Genomic DNA, 27,556 nt, shown 5'->3' with positions numbered 1-27,556 from the left:
AAATAGAAATATATTTGGTATTTTATATTATAAACTATGGAAATATGAAAAATGTTATAATATAATATATTATATTATAATGGTTTATTGCAAAATATGGTATTTAGGTAGGAAATTTTATCCATCGTTGAATAATAAACAAAGATATTTTTTATTTGGAAAATCTAATTTAATTCGTTTATAATATAGCAGTATATTATATTAATGTTCTTTACGGACGTAAAAATAAAAGCTCCGTCAAACCCGAATCGATTTTTTTATTATCATTATAAACTTACGTCCGATTACCATGAAGTCCTTTTCATAAAAAATAAAATCTAAAACATTTTTCATACTAACCTAGGACATTTTTATTTTTCATACAAACAGGTACTTTTTTTTTTTACAAGCGTACGTTTTAGATTTATGGAATGTTATTATAAACAAAGATCAATAGCAATATGTATGCAGACAGAAATATATAGTAGTATTATTATTATTTTAGTTTGATATTTCTAGTTGCAATTGTTATAGAATACAAATTGTTCAAAAATTAAAGATACATAATTAGATATTTAATAAAACTACGAATGAAAATTTAGATTCTGATTCGGCCGTCGTTGTAAAAACAAAATTATTATTTGATAATTATTGTTCAAGTATATAATAAAATATAGATACGGAGTTAAGTTAGTTGAGATCTCGTCACAACTTGCTCACTCCAATTCACGATAATGATATTTTATGGTATTGCATTTGAAAGTAAATGATAAATCATTGTAGTATTTGGTTCTGCGTAAAAATTACACTTAGTGAAATTTCTTCAATACTATACACTTGCTTGCATTTCTTTAGAAACTGTTGTCAAGTTATCAAAAGTTTTTCATTTTTTGTACAGAAAATATTAAAAAATGTCATTAAATTAAATTTAATATTTGATATTCTCAATTAAATTATTATTGAATAAAAGCAGAATACTGAAAAAAATTTGTACCTAACACAAACAATTAATAATATCTATATTAGTAAATAATTGCAATAAATGGACGTGTCCATTTTGGCGTGAAGACATTTAGTCCAAAAATAATACATATATTTTATTCGAGTTGTTTGACATTTTTTAAACAAATATAAATTCATACAGTCTTAGAGTATGTAAATTATCATGTATATATATTATCAGAATAAGTGTATCCAACATTATCTAAATCGATAAAAATCACTTATAGTAAACATGTAATAGATTATATTAATTTAAATTGATTTACTTAAACATGTTATACAATATTATAAATAGGTACCTGTGGCATTAATAAACTTAAATCGTAATCAATATTTTTTTACTGAAAATGGTTATATAATACACACATATTTACAAACGTAAATGAAAAGCACGAGTTAATAAAAAAATTGATAGTTTAGAAATACTGAAAACGCATTAATGAAAGCACTTAAGATTCAGAGGCTTCAAACGTCGAGGCGACGGTTGCCATTAATCGTTTGAAAAATAGAACCATTGGAATCATATAACTAAATCAACCGTAGTTAACAAATGTATTTCCAAATTATCAGAAGCGACTAAAGTAAAAATATTAACCATGAGAAAATCATATTTTAGTTTTTGGAAAAAATCGTAGTTTAAAAATGTGATGAAATAACACTGAATTTCTTTTTGCTGAAATATATGGTTTTCTTTATCATTTAATCGAAAGTTTTTTTTTTTTTTTTAATATATAAGTTAGGAATTATATACAATTATTGAAACGATGCTGATTATTTAAACTTAGTAAAAATGGTTGTAGCATCGACATTTATTTATACTGCAATTAATAATATTGATTTAACCATTGCATTATTATCCAAACACTTATCAGACAAATTATGACTCTTACTTAATTGGTTCAAAGACAATTGTGTATGATGAATTCATTTAAATTCAAGTAAAGTTCGATTACCTTTAAAAAAAAAACATAGGTAATTCCAGAAATTAAAAGTTTGTTTTGTCTTTTCTTACTTGTTTTTAAAAAGTGCAAGCCGATAGAGACTTTGTATTATAATCAATAAGAAGCAAACATAAAATAGTCTCCCTAAAAATTTAAAAAATATATTTATGCTAATAAGAGTATTTTTAAAATCGTTGAAAACTGTGAACGGAAAGGAATTTCGTCATTTTTAATAGGGATGATGACCAAAATATTTCTGTACAATATTTAATCACTTGAAACATACATTTTTATATTTTGTATTTTATATGTAACAATGTTTTGAACTTATGTTTGTTTAAATAACGTTGGACCACCCAAATAAATTAATTGTATTATTATTATTATTTTTGCGTCCGAATGTACCGTTTTAATAACCGCGTTCATTCGTCAAAATCGATCGTACAATATATCATGAAAATTTAAACATGAATAGTTAAATTTTAGAAGTGGTTATAAAAAATGATTGTAATATATTATTAACAGTAAAATAAATGTCTACATAGGTAAATATTATAATTTTAAATTACTTAAGTAACTTCGAATTGGTAATTCATATTGTGTTGCATTAACCCTGATACAAAACTGTCTTGTTGGAAAATTTTCTACTTTTTAAAGTCTTACAAATAAAATATTAGAGTATTATCCAAGCGAACTATGACATCTACTATCACCGCACTAAAATTAACTAGATACAATATAAATTATAAATTATAACACAGATAATAGTTTAGGACTTTCCTTTTCCATTCAATAATTCATTTATTTTAAATGATTATTATCCTAAGGATATTGTTGATATTATAGAAAGATTTGAAAATGTTTTATTTTTTTTATATACCTAATTTAGTATTAAAATTGTATTTTACTATTCCAATATTTATTTTGTAAAAATGTTACATTAACTTATGCAATCAATACCCAATATATTTTTAATTTAATTTTTAAACATTTAAATGCTTGGATTTATATATTGACACATAAACAGTTGCTATTTTATCTAATTTCTACACATGATAAAGGTCAAGTAAATGTCAATACAAAGCAATAACTACATTATTTAGGTTAGTCAGTTTCAATGTAATTTCTTTTCTGCCAATTAATTAGGTACTGATGTTTATAAAATACACTTTATACGAGTAAACATTTTTAATATATTTTTTTTGTTATTATTTATATTATATTCAAAAAAAAGTTACGTATATACATATAAAATAACACCATCGATATATAATATAATATATATGTATCAACATTTTTTATTTTTGAAATATACAAATTATATATACTGTATTTATGATCAACATAAATGTAAAAATAGTGGTTTTATAACATTGCGTGTTAAAATATATTATACTTTACATTTTAATATTTCCCAAGTACTTTAAATTCATAATTCATAATTTTTAAATTCTTATTGCACGATTATTGAATATAAATTCAACAATCATACGATAGCCATATATTGACAAGACTCAAGTAATAACGTGACTTTCAGTTAAATAATATATAATTGTATTATATTATTAATTATTACATATTTGTCCATTTTGTTTTTTAAGACATAATTAACATATTATAATTGTATTCTGATCCAATGATAAAACACCAACAATTCGCACACAGAGTTCATAGCATTAAAAAGTTTTTAATTGTGCTCATGTGCCACTCTATACAAAATCACGGAGATAAATGTTGTACATTTATTTATTAGGCAACGGTGTATAACAATCAACTCACTTTCATTAGTTGGCATAATTACACTTCTCACACCCGAGTACCCGACAGAGTAGCAGAAAAAGATTCTTTCGACGATGATTTAATCGTATTCCACGGGTGAATCATACCCATTCCGCTTTCCTCCCATCATAATTTTTCTAAAAGCGCCCGATCACTGTGCAACTTTTCATCAAGTCACGGCGAATCGAAACAAGAATTATAAAAAAAAACTTCCTGATACTTTTTGAATAGCATAATAAAATGTTTTCAGAATTATTATTGGTGATTTACGGGAATATAATGATAACTAAAAAAAATTCTCAAAGTAAGCTGAAAATGTATATTGTATAACCATTGGAGTCAAACTTTCGAAAAATAAAAACAGTGAAATTCGTAGTAAACGAACTTTTACAGAATAGGTTCTGATATTTTACTATACACGCGAGAAGATAATATATAGTGATGTTTTCCACTAATCTATAACTGGTATATTTTCATTGTATTTACATCACGTGCGCCATGTAGGTACGCTATAACAGCTTAACCATAAACCGAAAAATTTACATTTATAAAATTAAATCAAATAAAAATGGATTATTTTATTAGATTCATACTAAACAAAAACAAACAAACAAAATATACACTGGAGTACAATACTATTAATCTAGTTAACGTGATCATACAAAGTCACATAATTTTGTATTTCCGTTTGACATTATAGTTCATAGAATTATATAGAATAAACAGGATTACAAAGTTTCTGAAACAATGCTTAGTTCATATAATGCAGTATCCCATTCGACATACTTCTGCGATGAACATGATTATAAGAAAATACATTCATATACTTAATATTATATTAATGTTTAAAATGCATATTATATACCTATGGCTATAGCACAATAAAATACAGCATACAAATAAAAAAAAATCAATCACAAAACGAGTAGAGAAAATAAATCTAAAAACCTACAGTTTTATATACCTAAAGCCGAGCCGAAATTGAATTTTGTATTCCAAATAATATTGTATAACTTGTATAACATTATACGATTACAAAACCGTACATTTCTGTTATTTCGCCATGATAGAACATTATAACACTATTATTTTTTTTTAACCAGTGAAGTGATTGATTTTATACAAATTCAAATGCATATGAATTGAAAATTGAAACACCATATATTTTAACACTGTTCCTCTCTATTATATGCGTCAACAATTGAATGTTGTAGTGTATCCGCTGACCATTTTACTGTTGACTCTTTTATCGAGGGCCGTTTTTAGCAACTCTTCAACAAATAACTGTTTTTTTTTTTTTAATTTTATTTTATCTGACAGTCATTTTAAAATCCTTTATTTCTTTGTTTACACATTGATGGGACAAGATTGAGTTTTTTTTTTTTTTTTTGTTAAATTAAATCGCTCTTTTTTCCTCCGAAAAAACTTTATTATTTACTACGATGACGACATCTTTTGTAATACGATATTGGTTTTTTGTTAATTTCCTTTCAGTATTACTAACCGACCAAACACTAACCTATCGTTCCATTAAAAATCGGAATAATGAAATATATAAAAAAATATTATCTTCGTAATTCATCAAACACCGGCAACGTTCTCGACATAGTCAAATTCTTCACACCGTCGTTAAAATATTTCAATTCCAAATATTTGTAAATCATGAAAATAAGATACATGTTTAAGAATTTCCCGTTGGATATTATTATATTATTACTATATTATGTGATATGTTCTCTGCAGTAAACATTAAAGTTTCTTATATAGAATGGCTCTATAAGGGTTTTGTTCATTGATTTCAAAATTTCAATTATGTTGGTATAAATACTTTAACATCACTTTACGTCATTTTTGGTTTAATACTTTGGTTCCATTATTTTCTAAAACTATGTTTCTATACAATATAGTCCATATACACTTTACAAATATCACCAACAATATCAGTAAACATATTGTATCAAGACTTTAACTGTTGCGTATAATAATTTTAGTCACCAGACCATGAAATACATGATACCATCCAGAAACCATGAATAGATCATGAAATTTGAAAATTAATCCAAAAAAAAAAACTTTTAAAAAAAAACAACATTTATCTTTGTGCAATAATATTAACAGATAATAATTTTTAAATGCAATCATATTTTAATTAAGTCTGTGGTAAACATTAGAATAATAGGATCAGTGAAATAATGAGTTACATGTAGATGTAGATAAGTAAATTAATTATTTTATTTTAAAATAATGTATATGTTACATTTCTTATGAACTCGTTGTTTCTTAGTTCTTATAAAAAAAATTGTAAATCTTAATAAAAATAGAAAAAAACAATTTATTTAATATAAAAAAAATTATTTTTTACCTGTACAGTGTTGTACAAATACACATATATATGATATCGACATTCTAATGTATTATATTATTTCTAAAATGTTTCATTGGTTGAATGATAGATATTATTTAATTACTTTACGAACATTAATTTTAAAACACAATCATACAAAAACAACGTTCAAAAATAATATATATTTTTTATACGAAAAATTTAAAATATTATATTTCAACAAAATTTAAATTACAATTTTAGTCAATCAGTCGGGTATATTTTTATTTTATTTTAGTCATAAAACTATGACATTAATATTGTTTGATAGGTTACGTAAATTCAATAAAGGTCTACCTTTATGACTTCTGTTAATAAACAGTCAAATCACATTAGCTTATGTTAAATAATCGAAAATAAGATTAAAATATCATTTATAGTATGAATTCTAAATACCTTGGAATTTCTGTTACGTATAATCAATACAGAAGAGTCTACGTACCATACGTAATCACATCACATCTCTAAAATATCTAATTGCGAGATAAAGCACTAGCGCACTGGTGTTCTTACACCATTTAATAAAAATGTATTAGTCATTTGTAAAATACAACAATAACGTGTGTCGTGTAATAAATAATTCATTTTTTTATTAAACAGCACCTTGTAATAATTTATTTTAAACGGAGTCTTTAATATTACATTATTTAAAACCAAATTATATAGTTGATCGAAAGAAAAAAAAACTTTAATAAAATAAAATATGGATATATTACAAATAATAATTGTACCTATTTTTAAAGATTAAGAAAATGACAAAATGTCATCGTTCTTTAATTAATTTCAAAAAACGTATATTGTATAAAATAATAATAAATGTATATTTTTTTATCATTAATTATATTTTTAGTATAATACATCATATTATACTTAACTATAATCAAGGTCTATAAAAACGTATAGATTAGCCTAAGTTAATAATTATATGTCTAAAATATTTGAATATTGGAAAAATATGACTACTCTAAATTCAACCAAGACAAGATTCAATTAGTTTTAAATCAATAAATGTGTTCATGAGCAACTATTGAGTCGTATTTTATATTCATGTGTAATCAAGGATCAGCAGTAACATAAAAAACACGTCTACTATTTATTTGATCAGGGTTTTCCGATTCAATGACTTCATTCCAGCCATAATTCTCTAAGTTATAACAATCACATAAATGTGTATGTATAACACGCATACATAATCTCTAATGAATTTTTACCCCAACTAAAAGGTAAACAAAAAATTCACTAAAAAAATAAAAACAAATAAATCAAATAATATTTAAAACATTTTATTGCTTAATACTTAATACGTTCAAATCAAGTCCTTATTACTGAAGATTGAATTGGTTTGAGTACATTTAAAAGGAGTAACTTTATTTTTAAAACAATAATGAATTATTGCATTTTAAAAAGAATCTACATTAAATTTGATTATAATTTAGTTTAATCATTTTTTTTATTTTTTCCCTTTATTTAAAAGTTTTTTTTTTAAATATCTGATAAATTCAAATATTTTTTTCATTTATTTAATTTATTCGTAATTTATAATCTTAAGGGTTTTACATAATCATTTTTAACCTTTAACTAAGCTTTAAACAAAAATTGGATAATGAAAAAGCAAAAATATTATTATATCATCGACAGATTACCCATTTCAGTTAGAAACATAAAATACAAAAACAACTTCGCACAGAATAGTTAAGAAATTTCAAATTTGAAGAAAAGAATTTTAGTGGGTAGATACGACTTAATATAATTTGAATGCACACCTGTAAATAGTATTCTCTCCAAAAAAAGTAGTTTAAATGCATTCAAAGTAATTTTTCATTAAATCTTTTAAATCCGAATATATAAAAGAAAATTATATTGAAAATAGCTTAAAACTTTTTGAAACTTTATTCTTATATTATTCCGGCTAAAAAAATATATAAGTATCCCAATTATTATAATGAATTGGTTATTTTTTTTTTACCGTGATAGCTTGCATGCATATAATTCATTAATGATTGCTTAAGGCTTTAGGCTATACATATTACTAACACATTAAAAGTAAACACGTAAAGCATAATATATAAATTTAAATAACCATTGGGATAAGTTAGGACATTTGCAGTCGATCATAGACAATTGTTTTAAAATATTTTAATAAAGCTTAGTTTTTCAAATATCTACCATAATATTATATACTTATATATTATATTATATTATATGAAGTGTATTTTCAAACTAAAGATGTACCACATGAGTTTCTTTTACTCTTTAAATAAAAAAAAATCCAAGTCCTAAAACGCATAACATCTTTACTCCGGTTAACATTTAATATTATAATAATTAATTAAGTTCGATTATGTAAATTCCTCACTATAACAAACAAATTTAATTATTAATTATTGTGTTTATAGTAAGTCACCACACTCAATTATTTTTACTACAAAACAACTTGTAGTCTTGTCAATTTTTTTTTTGTTATATACAGACATATAATTAAATTAAATGATAATACAATAAATAAATAGATTGGCTTCAACGTATATAATATTTATTTATCAAGAAATGGAAACTCAGTAGTATTAAGAATTAAGATGACTATAATAAATAAAAAAACAAATGCTTCTTTCTTGCACCCTTCGAACAATAATAAATTACTAAAAGATAACTTAATACATTCAATATTGTAAATAAATACACCTCACAATAACTTAATCTTTTCGGAATACCTATGCTTTAATGCAATAATGCAATTAATAGTACAACACTAAAATATTAAGTATACTTTATTAACAATTGTGAGCACTTAACATTCAGATTTAACTTTAGGCGTTTTTACGTCTTATAAGTTATATAACCAGTAAAAATACACTCGAATGACATTTCCACGAATAAGTCTCAGTGGATTTCTAAAAGGTATACTACTTGACTATAATATACCTACTCGGAAGAGTCATCGAGGTCGACCGTCCTCGTCCTTACGCACGTACAGCAGCAATAAAATGAATCTAACAAATAAATAATATACACTACGACTTTATTCATACCGAGATGTGTTTAATCGCATCAATTGATTTTTACAGCGCGTTTGCCGTTTAAATACAAAATATAAGACGTTCGAAATGTGCACGACTGTTTTTTTATATTAACGGCCATTAAACTGTGTCTAATATTTCTGAAAAACACTTAGTGTATTACGAGTGTTCTAATAACCGTTTTTTTCCGAAACATATAAACTAACTCCGTATGTTTATAAATTAATACCAGTCTTTTTCGTAAACTTGTTTGCCAATCGTTCATACAGCAATTTATTGCATTCAAGTCAGTTTTGAATGCCACTGAATTAAAAATATGCTCATATTTTTTTTTTTTACTTGATCATATTGATGTTATATCAACTATCTTATAGTTATATTCAAAGAGTTTTCATTCAAAAATTGTTCTTTTAAATAATTAATAAATATAACTATACAATAAAATATACCTGATAAATAATATTAATCCTATATTCCTATAACGAATAACCAAAGTTAATATTAAAATTTACAATTAATCTATTTTTAACTCGTCCATTGAAATTTACTCCATGCTCATACAATTAAAAACTAAAAATAAAATTTTAAAGTAGTATTATTTTAACATCCCTTTCAATCAAGCCATCCATTACTGTAATCAATTATCTATATTACTATCTGTTTGAATTAATACTGACTGTATAATATACTTTTGTTTATTCTTAAAAAAAATAAAATAACTTCACTTATTTATAATTTATATATGTTAAATAATATTTAGATACTCGTGTATAGAATAATTTGTAAGATATAAAATATAGTATATAATATGTAGTTAGGTGTCTATTGAGTATCTTATTTAATGAAAACAAATTATAAACAAAAAATACAAGTATTTTTTCAAGAATCAATATTTATTAACTTATTTAAATGTTTAAAATATATATATATTGGTACCTAGTAACTAGTTTTATTTAATACGCCATAAATGTAACTTCCTGAAACTGCAAACATTTTGTACAAATTAACGATGGAAAAAAAATAGATTTATCAAACATTAAATAATGATCTTGATGATTTTGTAAATATGTTTAGGTCTTGTTATATTATGTTGTTGGATATTTTTTTTTCAAAACTCGCGTTATCTTTGTAAACGTTCTTTTTGAAAAATACAAATAGAACGTAATTACCCTATATGCGTCAGAATAAATAAACAATAATAATAATAATAATAATAATAATCATAATAATAATAATAATAATAATAATAACAATAATAATAATAATAGTAATAAAAAATTACCAGAACGATGTAGAGCAATAAAGTTATTTCCAACAAAATATTATTTTTGCAATATTATTCCATCCCAGTTTAAATGAAATAAAAAAATCAAACAATATTTTATTTTTATTTTGTAGGTATATAATTTACATAATATAATAAATTGCTATTTTTACCTATAACGCTGTGTTATACAGGCATCGACGAACCCCAATCATTCTTTCTCTCTCACTTTTTCTCCCCCTTCAACAAAACATACTCCGATCCACTATATCCTCATAATTTATTGCAACAATCGGTATTGTTTAGCCTTTGTGGAACGCATCTATGCCATTTATATCAACACCAATGTATAATTCAAATTCTATCAATAATGTTTACGAATTGCGATCCCAAAAATGCATTGACGTTCAAATATAAAACGATTGACCCATCACTACCGTTGTGGGTTAAATTTATCTTTTTTTCCTGATGAACTTTTCAAATACTAAAATAATAGCACTGTTAAAACTATTAAATGGTTTATTGGGTTATAGCCGGAAACAATTGGTAAACCACCAAACTATTATTAGTTATATTAGTATATTATTATTTCAGAGACCTAAATCAATTTAGATTCACTGTATTAAACGATGTAAGACGAACACTTTTAAGATTTTTACTGGACGAAAACGATTGAACAGTTGGTATTACAATGTTTTTACTATTATTGAATAATTGTGTTCGAAAATGATTGCAATCGATCTGAATGTTTATACATCATTTTTACTAATATTTAATTTCAGTATAACTAATTTACTAATAAATTCTAAAATGTTACTTGGATATAATTAATATGTAAACATAATAACCATCTCCAAAATCAGGATTTATAGCTTAAATATGCTAAAACTTAATTTAAATATTATTAATTCGATGTAAGAGAATAAGATTATTTTACTTTAAACAAGATCGTGTTTAATTCATAAGAGACCCAATTGATGAAGTTTTAATAAAACAAAAAAAGGGTGCAATAATGAATGTTTTATATCGGATTAATACCAGGTAAAGTAATCAATAAATTATAATTGGATACAAATATAATGTCAATTTGTTATCTCTAGTAAAGTGTTACTAGTCATTTTTTTTTTATGCTATTCTTCAATGTAAAATAAAGATAAGAGCACTTTAAGTGTTTTTCGTGTTTTTACGGGGACATGACTTAATGCGCATCTAAGCGTAAAATTCGGGTAAATATGATTTTTATAAAACAAATCACAGTGGGTCATCATTGGCGTCGCTTCATTTTGTAAATGATTCGCATCCATTTAGATAGATATCTTCGTCTAGGTTCCGTGAAATAGTGTTAGCTAATTATCATCTAAGGTATTTCTCGACAAATGATTCACAATAAGTAATTCTTTAAGTATTAACTAACGAAACTGATGGTAACTAAATATTAATACCTCGTGATTTCATTATACGGGGATTAGATTATAATATGATTTTCATAATAAATATGTTACTTTTCGAGGTTTTGAACAAAAACTCATAACGCCAAAATATTAAAATAAAAAACTGAATTAAGTTTTTTCATATAAAAAATCGATAGCAATAAATCGTTTTTATCCACAGTTAAAAAAAAAATAATTTAACACTATCTATAGATATCTAATAAAATAACGTAGTATAAATTTACATTTATATTATTAATTTTAATTTAATAAAAACAGTAAATAAAGATAAGCTAATACAGTAATACATGATTAATATATACAAAAAAAAATGAGTGATTAAAGTTAAATAATCCATTTTAATGAATTAAAAATATAATTTATAACCATAAAGTTGAAATTAAATGTATTTACTTATAGATAACTATTTTTATGAAAATAGGTACATAAGGTTCTAATTTGGTGAATTGTTTTAATAATATTTATATTTAAAAAAATATAACTTATTTTTAAATAATAATCCATTAAATATAAATTAAATTACAAATTGTAATAATTATAAGTATCATAATGCCATAAACGATAAACCTATTAACAATTTATTGGTTAATACGTGTTTGATAGGGATTACTATTTAGTTCGTATTACCTATAATTTATTAAGTATTAATGTAACTACAAGGATATTAAAAATAAAACTGATTTTTAATTGATCACAGTTCGTTTTTATGATACAGCAAGATAAAGTTTACTTGTTTTTTATTAAAAAAATAAATAAATAAAATAGACATGTTATAATGTTTAAATTGAGGGGAAACATATAGAGATGGAGTTTCTCTTTTATTTAAGAATATTTATTTATACCACTACTAATTATATCCTAACCAATAAAGTATTTTAATGTAAGTACATATACACTCTTTTTACACTTATGCACCCACCTATTCTAATTTTTTTTCCTCAAATCAAGCACTGGTTATATGTACATATTTGTATACATTTAAACTGTTATGAGATATTTTGTTTAATGCATATTTTGGTATGCAGCTATGTGTTTGGGATCATATTAAAACTACGTATTAATATAACCAACATACATTTTGACATTTTGTAATGTTTCTAAAAAAATATGTATTTGTATAAAATTAGAAATATTGTTACTTACACTAAAAGAACGAACATGTCAAGAACAAAAAATGTATTGCTTTATACTCAATAAGAAGTTTTTTTATTATTATTAAACCTCTTCTTCGTTGTTTGATTTAAAATTGAAAAAAAACCTAAACTATGAATAATAATTATTTACGGATCCATAAGAAATTGTTTATATTATTTACTAGTTATAACGCATACGCTTTATAGTGCTTATTTAAATACCAGCTTCCAGCTATATTATGTACAACGTATACACAATGAATTGATATACATAAATAAAAGCATAAAAAAAATAATATCAAAAAATTGAATTCGTATTTATTTATATAATTTAATAATTTCCACAAATTCAACACGTATTTACAATGATAATATTATAAAACGCATACTCAATTTGTAAAATTGCCATATTTTTATAATAAATCACAATAAAAGGTTTATTTTTAATGCATTCAATTATATTATTAATATAATATACAAAATATCAATATTACTTAAATTGACACACTACATAATCTAGATATGAATAAAACCTACAAATCATGTATTAATGATAAATCATTAGCATCTAACAAATGATCCACTCAATATAACAAATCCAAAACAATCATCTCAAAATCAACCCAATATTAATGAATCTCTCAACAACATAAATACACCAAAAGAAAATACTCAAGTTAAAAGTTTTGAAGAATTAACACTTAACTCGATATTAGGTACCTAAAATTAATCAAGCTATAGACGTTACTACACAAAATACGTTTTATCAACACACCTGATCAAATTACTAAAGCAACAAACATTAAGTATATATGTCTCACACATTGATTTTGTATTTTTTTTTAAAAACCAACCAATAATCAATATTTATATTGAAATATATAGATTACATTATTACGTAATAAACATTCAAAAATATACATCGATAACATGTTTTAAGTAACAATACGAAAATTTGTAATCCCATATAAACGTATTATTTTATGAAATATTTACCCTAACACCCTTTTGTTATTCTTAAGAATATTGTTATTATACTAATAAGTGAATGATATTATATTATTAAAGTCTGAAAATATTTGAGTAAAAATAACATATCTCATTGCAGCACTAAAAGCTGGATTTTTTAGCTTAGTAAATAAATTCTCACGAACAATAAGCTTCTAAAAACAGTTATTTATAAATCTCGACAATTTTTCGAGACTCGTGGAATCGATTATGGTTTTCCTGCATAATCTAAATATCAAATCTTCATTACTGAAACACAGTTACTTGCTTTATAGAGTTATAAACAAGTCACATATCCTCCTCATTTAATAACGTGATCATCAAGTATTCATTATACCATCAATTGATCATTATTGAGCAATAATTAGTAATCCACATACTTGTAGATAAAGATAATAATCAAAAATTACAGAATGAAACTTATGTAAGAATAATGAACCACGTGTATCTACTGAATACTTAACTAGTCCCTAAATTTGCATGTTCCTCGTCATCACTATATTATTCTAATTTTACTCAATTTTATCGATACCAGCTACAGCCGTTGAAGACTTAGTAAATTAAAATAGTTTAATTAAAATAAAAGCACCAAAAAAACCTAAATCCGATGAAAAATTAATTCTTCAACACGAAGCATCAATAAATTGAATGAACAACTCAAACCATCAACAACATTTTTCTTTAAAATAATGTTCTTGATTCATTTATATCACATTAAAATATATTTTAAAAAAATATCTCAAATATAAAAAACAAACAAACATAGTATTTGTAAAAATAATTATAGTCGATGTACCTAATTTAATAAAAATGAACAAAAAGATAAGACGTGCCATTTTGGTTCTAAAACTTAATTAAAACCAAAATGACTTAACTATCTAAATTCATGCTTAAAATTATGCCCCCGTATAGGTAGATTACAACAGAAAAAATACAATTAACATCACTTTTCAATTTTTAACATTTAAAATATGAGCACTTTTACCTAATGAAATATCAATAGCACTCAACAAAAGAAACACCTAAACAATACATAATTATTTAGATTAAAAATTGTGAATATTGACCTTTGGTTTAAGAATTATTTATATCTTGTTTTTAGTATTTAATTATGCTAAGAATTATATTATTTTTGAAGCATCTACAAATAATAATAAAAACATAATATATACATGCCTGTATGGCTATATACATATATATGTATACATTGTACTACTAAAGTAGTTTCTGAAGTACACTTTTATCGATAATTATTATTGTACAGTAAGTTAAGGACTAAACATATTATATTAAATATTATTAAAGACCACTTAATTCATAATGTGTATCAAGTATCAATAATGTAACATTATTTTAAATTCCGTGTTTGAAGTTTCTGATAAAATATTCTTTTAAACCTATAGGTTACTTACATATTTGTAGGGCTTGAAACTCAACAGAGAATGCATATTATCATTTATCAAACACTATGTCTTCAAAGGTAGAGGATATTGAATGTTGAAATCTTGCGTTAAATAATAAAATAGTGAGATCAATAAAGACTAAACAAATATTTAAGAACTTGTATATGTAAATGTAATTGAATGTCACAATCAAAAATCGTAAACCTCTACAAAATGTAAAACCATACATTAAAATATGATTCTAAATATACCCACATCAATCGAATTTTAGTTTTATTGTTTAACCATTTTCAGATCTATTAAAGTAGTAACCGATGTAATAAAATATCCAGGCTACATTATTATTGTAAATTGATCACATATTTTAGTTTTATAAAATAAAATAGAGTTTGAGAAATAGCATGCTAAATGAAATTCAAAACATAGTTATACATTTTCTATCATTTTACCAAAATATATTTTACAACTATTTTTTTATAATGAATTATTTAAATTAATAAAAATTAACATACAATTTGCAAATGGAATACCTGCACTTGGTACTTAAATATTAGTACGAATTAATCGAAAATGAGTTAGCTAACTCTATGATAATAATATATTTCGTGGCCAGAGGTTATTATTTGAAAGGCAATGGATATAATGTAGTTTTCAACTTTAAACTTTAGCATGTTTTAGTAAAATAAACAGTTATGTTGGTTTCAAACGGCGAAAAATGTTACTTACTTTCAGCACATCATTTTTATATTTATTAATAAATTTAGTCTCAAAACTAAAAAAAAAAAAAACGTATTACAAAATTCATATTTTACTAATTTTGAAACACATCATAGTTATTTGTCATTATTCACGGTACATATAATGTAATATATTATATATTGTATAAAATATAATTTATATTTTGTATAAGTAAGATTTATAAGTTGACAATTTTATAAAAATATAATTAACCATATCGTATGCTACAATAGTACATAATTTAATAATAAATAATAATTTTAAACCAATATTAATATGTTTTAATAATAATATGTTTTTTTTAACAATAATTTTTAACTAGTTTTACTTTAATACAACATAATATTAGAAATATTGTTTTCTGGCAATTATTTTTTATACTTATTTGATTTTTTACCTAAAATAGATGGTTTTTTGAGCTAATAAAGATAATAGTATGTATAATTAAACTTAAACTGTAGACAGACCACGCGTGTATATGCTATTAACGTATTAAATCAATAGCACAAATATGTATCAACATTTTAACAAAAGGATAATTTTTAGTTTATCACGGTTCTTTCTGTTTAACTTATTCAGTTAAAAATTTTAAACTATAGTTAATTATAAAAATATTGGTTTAACATAAATATATTTAAAATAAAATCTGATGTTAAAATAATTTTCCATGTACAGGTATGGTTGGACATTAGAGTCTATGGTATCATTTCACTTTGACATATTTTATCATAGAAATAATCATAATTAATAAATAATATTACTATTTTGAAAAAAAATTAATATATTTACTGTAAATGAAAATTCTATTTATTCATATTTTTAAAAAAAACTTTTTATTTTTACTTAAAAATGTATTGAAATTTATTATGCCTATAACTGAAATGAGCTCAAGTATAAAATTATATTAATAATATTGATATTCTTTGTTATATTATATGTTTAATATATAGCACTAGACTATTTTAGAATTTTAAAGTTATTCTATGAGATACGTGTACTTTATTATTTTTATGTCTCTATTTATGAAATATTGTGAAAAGAAATTTATGAACTGTATAAAAATATTATTTTCATTAAAATAAGTTAAGTTAGGTATGTTAAAAAAAAATGTTATAAAAAAACGTAATATTGTTTCGGTGATATTAACATCAAGACGTAAATCCGGCAAACAATTTTTAATACTATTAGCCAACTTAGTTTTGAATTTACGTAAATTTCTAGTTATGGTCATATATTTGTGAATATTTTCATTGTCATTTTAACTTTTTTTATGACTATGTATAATTTACATAGGTATTATGACAACAATATAAACAATTATTATTTTATTTTTTTTTTTTTTATTAAAAACGGTTACCAATCGGAATAAAATTAAAGAAAAAGTACCTATATACATGTCAAATACATATACGTACATCAGTATATTCATCTATATTTTTATTTTGTATTTAAACTATTATCATTTATCACCATCTTCGACAACTATCCATCGAATACGCTCGACACTGCGTTGAAATAACAAATGTACACAACACCTATGTTCTATGCGTGTACTCTAAATTCACACAACTAAAAATCACTCAGGTGTATTATACTTTATAAAAAGTATTTCACACTCACGATTATTTTCAATACTATATGTATAATAGAAGGTAGATTTCTTACAATTTATATTATTAGAATTTTTAAGATACGATTAATGTTGAATTCATATTTTATTGACGGATCAGTTATTATGTTAATAATAATTAACATAACAAAAATCATACCTACTGATAAATAGGTTTTAACAAATAGGCAGTTCTATTTTTATAGATATTTCAATTTTTATATTTTATGATTTATTTTTCACTTCATTAGTTTATTTTCATTGGTTAAACCACGCCAAAAAAAAAAAAAAATGTTTCCACTCTAACCTTTCAACACATAGTTTGCCAAAACTTAACAACAATCGGAACGTAGTTTGGGCGTAATGACAAATTAGGCAATACGATATTAAACGATAACAAAAAAAAAAAAGCCTTTGACTAGAATCCAACTTTAGAGGTTACCTAATGTCCTTTTGCTCGAAAACCTGTTTAATTAATCGAAAACGTCTGTATTGTACATTGACATTGATACACCTAGATATAATAAGTAGGTGTTAGTAAAAACTAATTGTATAACTATTATATTTCTTTAATAATTACTTTTACACAATGTGTATTAGAAACGATCGATACCTAAATCTTTGTAATAATACGAGTAAACTAAACTATTATCTCGCCATCTGCGATAGTCTAAAATGAATCATCTAATTTATGGTCGTTAAATAAATTTTAAAAATATACGTAAATATTTATAATATACATTCATTCTAGTAAAATTATTCTTAAAATAACTATAAAAATTTTTGACTAATCTTGTAAACTTTTAACTTATACGCAATTCATTCTTAACATTTTTGTTTGTTTGAGTATTCATAAAACATGATTTATTCAATACAATATATGAAAACGTACAAATATTGCTATATTTAAATATATTTTCCATTGAAAGTGTTCAAGTATTATTTACAATCCAACCTATAATATAAAACGTCCATAAATGATTACGTTCTAGCGCCATTTTTTTTTTCTTTTAAGATTATGTGATATACATATTCTGCCGAGTATGTAGAAATAACCATTTTCCCTGTAATAAATTCCATCCATTCATTTGATTACTTTTATTTATTTATTGTCATAGTTGTTTCTGACTTATTGAAGTAAAAAGTACTACGTTTTATAAAAACACGTTTTTCTGTGCAGGCGTGTTTTTTTTTAATAAAAGAATAGGACTCATTTAAAACCCCTAGGAGTGATACATTTTTGGTATTCGGTACTTTAAGTGTTTCGATATTCTAAATTTTCTAAAGTTACTTGGGAAAACAAAAATACAGACGCATGTGAATAAAACTCACATAAACGACTAAAACTCAGGAAAACTGTACTAAAACTTAGCGAGTAACATTTGTGTTTTATTTAGACGTGGTTTCACCCTGCATATTGTTGAAGTCAAACTTTGCCCAAACTGTAACGTTAATAAAAGAAATTTGTACAAATATACAAACTACAAAGAATAAAATGTTTCTCTCGTCCGTCTAAGATACCTATTGCAATATTAATCGATCGGCACCAAACTTGTCACTTTTATATGCTACCCAATAAATAGATAACATAATATTATATAAATATACGTAATACATGTATCTAACAATCTGTCGTGAAGTTTTTACAGTCAACAGGTTTATAAGAATGGAAACAAATGACCCTCTTCCCTCGTAATCAGGAACAAAATGAATGTTTTTATAATCTAAATACAATTTAAAATAACAAAGCGACAATTTAAGAACCTTCACTAATACTTTTGCTATGTTAGAAACTTTTATTTTATTAGTCAGATATTATGAAATCAACATCAACATTATGAAGACCTTGATTAACCTTAATCAATATTTTAAAATTACACAAGAAGGATACTATTATATTTGTAGAAGGCCCGTTGCAAAGCAAAGTAGGAATAAGGTCCGTTTATCGAGCACGTTCAAAGCGAACCTATAAAACGTCTTGAAATCACATGATAAACAATTATAATATAGTGATTAATATACACTTAAAATACACCATTAATAATTATATACGATTATGAAACATAATATTTTACAAACATTTCCAAAGGAGCCTATCACGAAAACAGTTTTGCACGACTGTGATTAAAGATTCGAAGCGAGTATATTTTACATTCGGTTCTACGAAATCGAAAGTTGATCTTAAACTTTCATTGCTACCGTGCTCGAAGCTACGAACGGACCACAAAGTAAAAACACTAAAAACCAATAACGACAATAATATTATGAATCGTATTTATTTTAAAATATTATTGACACCGGTCTGCAAGATTCAATCGTATATTTCGAAAAGCCGTATTATATTCGACCGTATACAATCACCAGCTTTATGGTTACAAATATTCAGTATATCATACACGACAATGTCAATACTATTACTAATCCACTGTATATATATATATGAGATAGTTTATTTTTGTTTAAGGAACAAAAATATATTGGTTATAATATTTTTATTATAATTTTTTATTTTTATGTAAATGTATTTATTTTGTATTTAAAACAAAGGTAAATCTAAAATTCTTATAAAAAAGATGATAAGCTTTTAATCCCAAATTGAAAATTTAGTTTCCAAAGTATTAAATATGACCTACAGTTCCCATCATTTTAATCACGCTTCATCCTAATCCAATATATAATAACAACAACAATAATATTTGACGGTGTTACCGCACGACACTTGAATTGATTTGTATATAATATTATTGCGTTTTGTGTTTGTCGTTGCAAATTCAGTGCAGTGGAACGATAGGGAGCGGTGCACGCGGTGGCGACGGGTGCCGGTGCTGTTCGATGGTACGCCGGTCGGTGGGCGAGTATCAGTGCCCAGTGCTGATGGTAGTGCCCAGCAACGGCCACAACGCAGGACGCCCGGCGGCCGCGGCCACCAAGAAACCAGAGTCCGGCGGCAAGAAGCTCAGGTTCCAGCTGGCCAAGGAGCGGAAAGCGTCCACCACGCTGGGCATCATCATGAGCGCGTTCACCGTGTGCTGGTTGCCGTTCTTCGTGCTGGCGCTGGTCAGGCCGTTCCTCAGCGACCCGTCCAGCATACCCAGCTCGCTGAGCAGCCTGTTCCTGTGGCTGGGCTACGCCAACTCGTTACTGAACCCCGTGAGTGCTGTAAACAACATTTATTTGGGCATTACGAATTGCGCTATTCCACCCGCCACCGTCGCAGTCGGTTTTTTATATTTATCTTTATCTTTCCTTCACCTCGAATTATACATAATAACTTATGTTCAAACACTCGCTGATGACAAGGCTAAAATGCATTCGAGTCATCGACGTTTTAGCGCTAACCATTATTGGATGGGCGACGAGCGTTTTTGAATTCGGCATGTAAGGTTTGTGTATGTCATCACATAATGTTTAATATTGAACGGTTGCGAAACGAATAGTAGAAAAATACCAAACAGTGTTCGAATCGATTCTTCGCGGTGAACATAACCTTAGGAAAAATACAACAAAAAGATCTTTTACGCGGAATGGCGTGCTATAATATGAAATTATGATCTGATGATATTTACGTGTTTATTTGTTTATTTAAAATATTTAATAAATTTCTATACGGTTTTTATTAGTTTGTTTTTTTTTTTGTTTTTTTTTTTTTAATTACAGTTATAAAAACGTAATTTTATATTTTATTTTATCGCGTTTCACTGTAATTAAGGAACTTTTTATTCTTATGTTTTATTAGGTTTTTTGTTTGCCGAATTTTCAATCGATATTTCATACTTTTCGACGTTTCGACCGTCATTGTTTTGACCTGTCGATATTTCAACTGTCAGCGTTTCAACCGTATCCCATATAATTACGGTAGAGCCTCGTTTCGAAAATTATCGACGTTACTACACGATTTACGCCTATATAACGTCTATCTATACTTACATAGCTGTTTCTGTTTGGCGTTCCGTTCCACCGACGTCATCGCTGCGGTCTTAGCGATTCCCGGTATTTACCGCGTTTCCGACATGCAACCACGAGCAATAACATCAAGTATTGGCTGCGAGGAATATTACGATACGAATAATACTTCATATATTATAGCTTATAGTTTTTCCGATTCGAAGGTTTAGAACAAGGTGTATCTACGGCGTATACGTATAATAACCCGTTCTCACCATACACACTTCAGTAGTTTGCACATGACAGTCGATATTACTAACATACCTAAACTATTACTTCACGCGTCTTTGTTCTATTATACGCGTAGAAAACCCGAACAGAAACGTAGATATGCGATCGTAATTGAAATCGCACTGTGCACAAATATAGTAGGTAACCTAATCGATTACTGTTATTACTTATTGCGAGTAGTATGATCAGCGAAGGTTTATTAATATTCTCTATACACGTGAAACAGTGCAATGGATTTTAGCTGTCGATTAAGAGCTCATGCATTTTCGCGACTTGCGTTTGCACGTTTTATTTTATTATTATTATTATTATTCCAAGAACTGTTGGTGTATCGTTAAGAAAAATTTTAATTCGTCTCAAAATGTAATCAATAAAAATAAAAAGTTTTTTTTATACCTAGTGGAATTTTGAGATTTTTAGAGTTTCGATTCAGTTGTTTTTCGATTTTACGTTTTTAAACTATATATTTGTTGATAAAATATGCATGTGCAATGTACATGAAGTACAAATCATCTCATAAATTAAAAATAATGACTCTTAGCTGTGTCATAGATTCGTAACCAACAATATCATTAATATACTTCATAGTCCATATCTTTTTATCTTATAATACAATTTCGAATCGATTATTGACACGAGCAATAGGTAGAGAATGTAACACGAATTTAAAAATTTGAATAGTTAATACAATGTGAAACCACACAAATACCTAAAATAACAATAACTAGTGGGTGTATAATATTTTCTATGTAAGTACATAAACTTTCACATATTGTTTTAGCTTTCTTTGTTCAAAAACTAAGTTTGTTGTACTAAACGTGCAACGTGCCTACTTCACTAACTGGTATAATTGAATGTCATCCCGTCGTTTACACACACGCGTACATCACTATATCATCGTTTAAACACCACAACTCGTAACCACTCCCCCCCAACCACCACCATCACCACTACCATTAGCAATCGCAATCCCACCGGCAGGTTTAACCACTCCGAAGTCCCGTTGCGGCTTTTATTAATGTCTAATCATCCGTGTTCAATGCGTTCATGTTTACCTTATACCCGTCTGGTAATTGATTCAGGTGATCTACGCCACGCTGAATCGAGACTTCCGAAGGCCGTTCCAGCAAATACTGTACTTCAAGTGTGGCTCGCTGAACCACATGATGCGCGAGGAATTTTACCATTCGCAGTACGGCGACCCGGAGCCGCAGCACTCCACACACTATTGCGTGATACCCGGAGAGCCGAACATCGTGCCGCACCACCCGTCCCCGACCAAACCGGACGACACGCGGACCTGCACCGATTCCAATCAACAGACATTGGCGTCCGAGTCGTTCCTCTAGTAGTGAATGGATTATCACGACCCCGCGAAACAGCGACACAACAATATTAAATGATAACATATTATTCATTCGGCTCGGCGGCGGCACGCCCGTAGCAGAAACGGTAGTTGCACTGTCTGGTGACGGTGATGATAGTCTATAATAATATTATATAATATTATACAATGATAACTGTGTGTAATCGTGCTGCGAGATGATAATATTATTGTGTTTGCCGATTTCATTAGTTCGTTCGATGTTTTTTCGATTCTGTCCGCGTGGGACAGGCTCCGAGTAAAAAATAATGATAATATACGTTAAACGATATTCCCCGAACGTCAAAAACTGCAAAAACGGTAAAACATATAATATAAAATTCATTATAACATAAACATAATATATATTTATATACAATTATCTATACATTATCTGTTTTTGTTGTTTATGATCGCGCAATAAACACTTGATTGAAATTCGCGGTTTGATATATAATTATAAAATCATGCCGGAGTTTGTCATAAAAGTTTTGACCGTATAATTATTTTAAATTGTATTACATCAGAAACATTTTTCGATGTTTCAATGATCATTTGATGACAACGGCGTGATCAAAGATTTTAAACAACATGTAATTTATGTGAAAATGTATTATCTAATTGATTTTTTGTAGTTTGTGTCTTTCGTTGTGATCACTTTGATATAACATATTTATCCATACGCATTACGCTTATATACGTATGCGTAGATCCTAAATTATTTTCACTGAACTACTGTAATAAAATTGTAATACTCTCAATCAATTTTAATTTTTTGATACTATATTATTTTTATCTTCTATTCTATATTGAACAACGCATTTGGAAAATAATATTCAGCTACTCATACTGTTTACATTCATAAGAAAATATGCAAATGTATTACGACAATATGTTTCCAATAATTTTAAGTAAACTTAATAATATAATATCCAGAATATGCACTTCACAGACAACGATAAGAAATTAGACGCATCAGATTACTCATGGATACACATTAAAAAAATATATAAAACTAACAGTCACGAATACCATTTTCAATATCGAAATAAGTTAAGTTACCTATTGATCTTAAACTATATTTTATGATAGAGATACCTACTGAAAATATTTTGCTTATTTAACTGTACATTTTTACTATCTGTTTTGAAATTTATTTTTATGACTATTTAAAATGTACGATGTAGCAAACAGTGCTCGAATTGGCAAAATTAAAGTAAGGTGATTTTGTTTACTTTAAAAAAAAAAAAAAAAACGTCTCCATTACTTGTTAAACGTTATTGAGCTGTGGAGACTATACCCACCACTATCTTATACCCCTTTTTAAATCATAGAAAAATATTTATAAATAATCAATTTAAAAAAAAAAAAAAATACATTTTAATATAAGACATAAGTAATTACTGTAGCTATTATATTATATATTATAGTTATAAATAATAATAAACTCAAAAGGATAACAAAAGTAAATAAATAAAAAACATTTATTTTTGACTATTTGTTTAAATATTTCCATAAATGTATTATTATTAGTATTGCCTATGTTGTTTTATATCTTCTAATTGTATCCTTTTTGGATGACATTTTCTTCTACATCCCTTTTACCACTTATTATCCAAGTTTTTATCTAGCTACTTGGTATAAATCTATTGATGGGTGGACCAGTAGATATCTACATTTTACTAATAACAATAATGATAATGAAAATTAAATTTAAAAATAATTATCTTTAAATCCATGATAATTGATAATAAATATTAGTGAATAATGATAATAGTGGTAACTGATAATATATTACATAGGTATTATAATTTTAATAATTTATAAGACAAATCATGATATGGTATCACGCTCATTATGCAGAATGGTGAAGCGTCTCATGTGTTTCCCTTAAAAATAATAGTAGGAATACATAGAAATTTAATCGCATTTTGGGTAGGGGGTATATTTAGAAATATTGTTGCAAATTAGGTATCTATTTAATACTTTGAAAAATTTTCAATAATTTTGGAGGAGATTTCGATTTTTGGGGTAGGCTAAGCCCGCTCAAGCACCCCCCAATCTTCGCCAATGGGAATATGCTAAAATTTCTGAAAAATTAGTTGAAGTACTCCACCCCTCTGCAACCTCCTCCCCCAAATCGAGCACTGGTAGCAAATAATATAATTCTTTATTAACAATATTCACCTAATATTTATGAAATAATATTATTGAACATATAAATAAAAATGGTATTTTGATAACATAATATACTATTTTTAGTTATTTCGAATTTAAATTGATTTTGGAAAGATAAATAAAACGAACAACAAAATTTAACAAATTATAATAGTTATTACTTGGTTATTATTGTATTAAAACATTTTTAGATAGTATATAATATTATGGTCAATAAAAATAGTTAAGTTTTTCTTCGTTGAAGTACCTATTAACACACGAGTTGTTTCAAATACATTTTTAGTTTTTAAGAAGACATATTAAATAAATGTGAATAAAATAATGCAGATAGATATTTAAATTATAAATATCATAAATACTGCAGAACTTCAATTATTTTACAATGAAACAGTAGTTCATGAAAAAAATGTACAGTTATGTTTTTAAAGTATTTAAATTATTTTTTTTATGAGCTATTATGCTTGTATAAATTAAAATTTCGTTTGAGCCATATACATTTTATTGATTTTGATTTTATTTAGTAAACGTCAAAAAACTGTGAGATTTGAATTCTTTGTAATTATTGTGATAGAATGTATATTATATTATTAACAATTAAGGAAAAATAAATTGTAAAATCAAAAAAAAAAAATAATAATAATAATAAGCAAAGTATTATAATTTCTGAAATGTGAAAATAATAATAATAATAAGAATAATAATAATAATACGCAAAAATACACAAACACATATTCAGATTGTATAATATCTTATAACAATATAATACATAACATGCCGAATTTTTTTTGTTTGTTTAAAATTTATAGTAAGTTTATTATGTTATGTATAATACGCTTAAAATTGTTTAACAATATACATATAATATATAATATATAATATATTAGATATATCTCGATAATTTCACGTTACCATTTACGTATGTGCTCGGATATATTATTATTATTATTGATATTTGATGAAATTATTATTCAAGTCTTGTGTTCGAACATTATACCTTTTGTTGTTTATGTAATAAAGAGCGAGTGCAATTGTGTTGAAAATTAACATACTGCAAACCGTCATGTACTCACCACTTCCCAGGTGTCCTGTCCGCTGATTATCAACATCCGTCTCATTTGCATTATGAGTACTTATCCACTAGTGCAACTAAATTCGTCCGCTTGTATAGGACATTGTATGGCTTAAATACCATTCGCGTTTGTTATTGTTCGACTACCGCACCACCTCCGTGCTGTAGATGATAACAAATCATCCTCCACGATATTTATGCAAGCCATTGTGATTGATTTTAAATACCTAAAACGTTGGGAATTGAAATATATATATAATTTTCTCCGTTATTTGCGAGATCACAAAAAACGTGGAAAAACATTGCCCAGAAAACTTATTCAGTCTTGGCCAAGTTTAGACGTTCTGTATGACCGTTATACGAAAAGTATTCGTCATCAAAGCAATACAATAATATTATAATAAAAATAGTAATATTTTTTATTTATTGTATGACGCTGTTTTTTTTAAGACAATTAATATTAAATGGTGAGTATCGCTATAAATGTGTTAAGTGTAAATAAATTGTGCCATTAAATTAAAGTTAAAAAAGAATTATATTCCTGTTTAAAAATGTCTAAAAATAACATTTATTTTTTAAAATTCAAAAAATGTATTTTAAAATGTGTTTCGTTTGTACAACATTGTAACGCTTTTGACTGCTTAAAACTCGATGACAGAGATCGATTACTTAATTTATTTTTTATTTCACTAACTAGCATAAATTATACAATTCAAAATGGATCTTCCAAACGTATATGCTATTAACATCAATATTTTAAATTTAAATATAAAATTATACACGTATGATTTTTATGAAAATTCAAATTTTAGTGAATAAAACAATGGTGATTGACCTACATTTTCTATATTTGTATTTTTTTATTATTATTATTATTATTATTTCTTCGATAATATCACATTTCAGAAAATTTATTTGGTAAACAGACATTCGATCGAATTTAAACAGCTAAAAGTTAAGTGTCCGAAAGTGTTTTTAGCTGATAAGGTCAAAAGGCCAACATGACAAAAATATTTTATTGTATAACACAAATAAAGACTAGACAATCCTTAGCAAGAAAATA

General features: G+C 25.8%; 1 protein-coding gene across 5 annotated transcripts in view; it reads left to right on the top strand.

Annotated features, from left to right (window-relative positions):
* The window catches only part of LOC113553659 (5-hydroxytryptamine receptor 1-like), a 208,993-nt gene extending 183,468 nt beyond the window's left edge, over window positions 1–25,525 (top strand). For all 5 annotated transcript variants that reach the window (XM_026957116.1, XM_026957115.1, XM_026957114.1 and 2 more), the window contains 2 exons: window positions 20,483–20,857; window positions 22,966–25,525. In XM_026957116.1, the coding sequence (XP_026812917.1) occupies window positions 20,483–20,857; window positions 22,966–23,232 (642 nt within the window). In that variant the 3' untranslated portion in view covers window positions 23,233–25,525. The remainder of the gene's footprint in view (window positions 1–20,482; window positions 20,858–22,965) is intronic.
* The last annotated feature ends 2,031 nt before the right edge of the window (window positions 25,526–27,556 follow it).

Source organism: Rhopalosiphum maidis, chromosome 2 (genome assembly GCF_003676215.2).
Source record: "Rhopalosiphum maidis isolate BTI-1 chromosome 2, ASM367621v3, whole genome shotgun sequence".
NCBI lineage: Eukaryota > Metazoa > Arthropoda > Insecta > Hemiptera > Aphididae > Rhopalosiphum > Rhopalosiphum maidis.
Note: the sequence above shows the minus strand (reverse complement) of the source record. Positions and strands in the feature narration are given on the sequence as shown.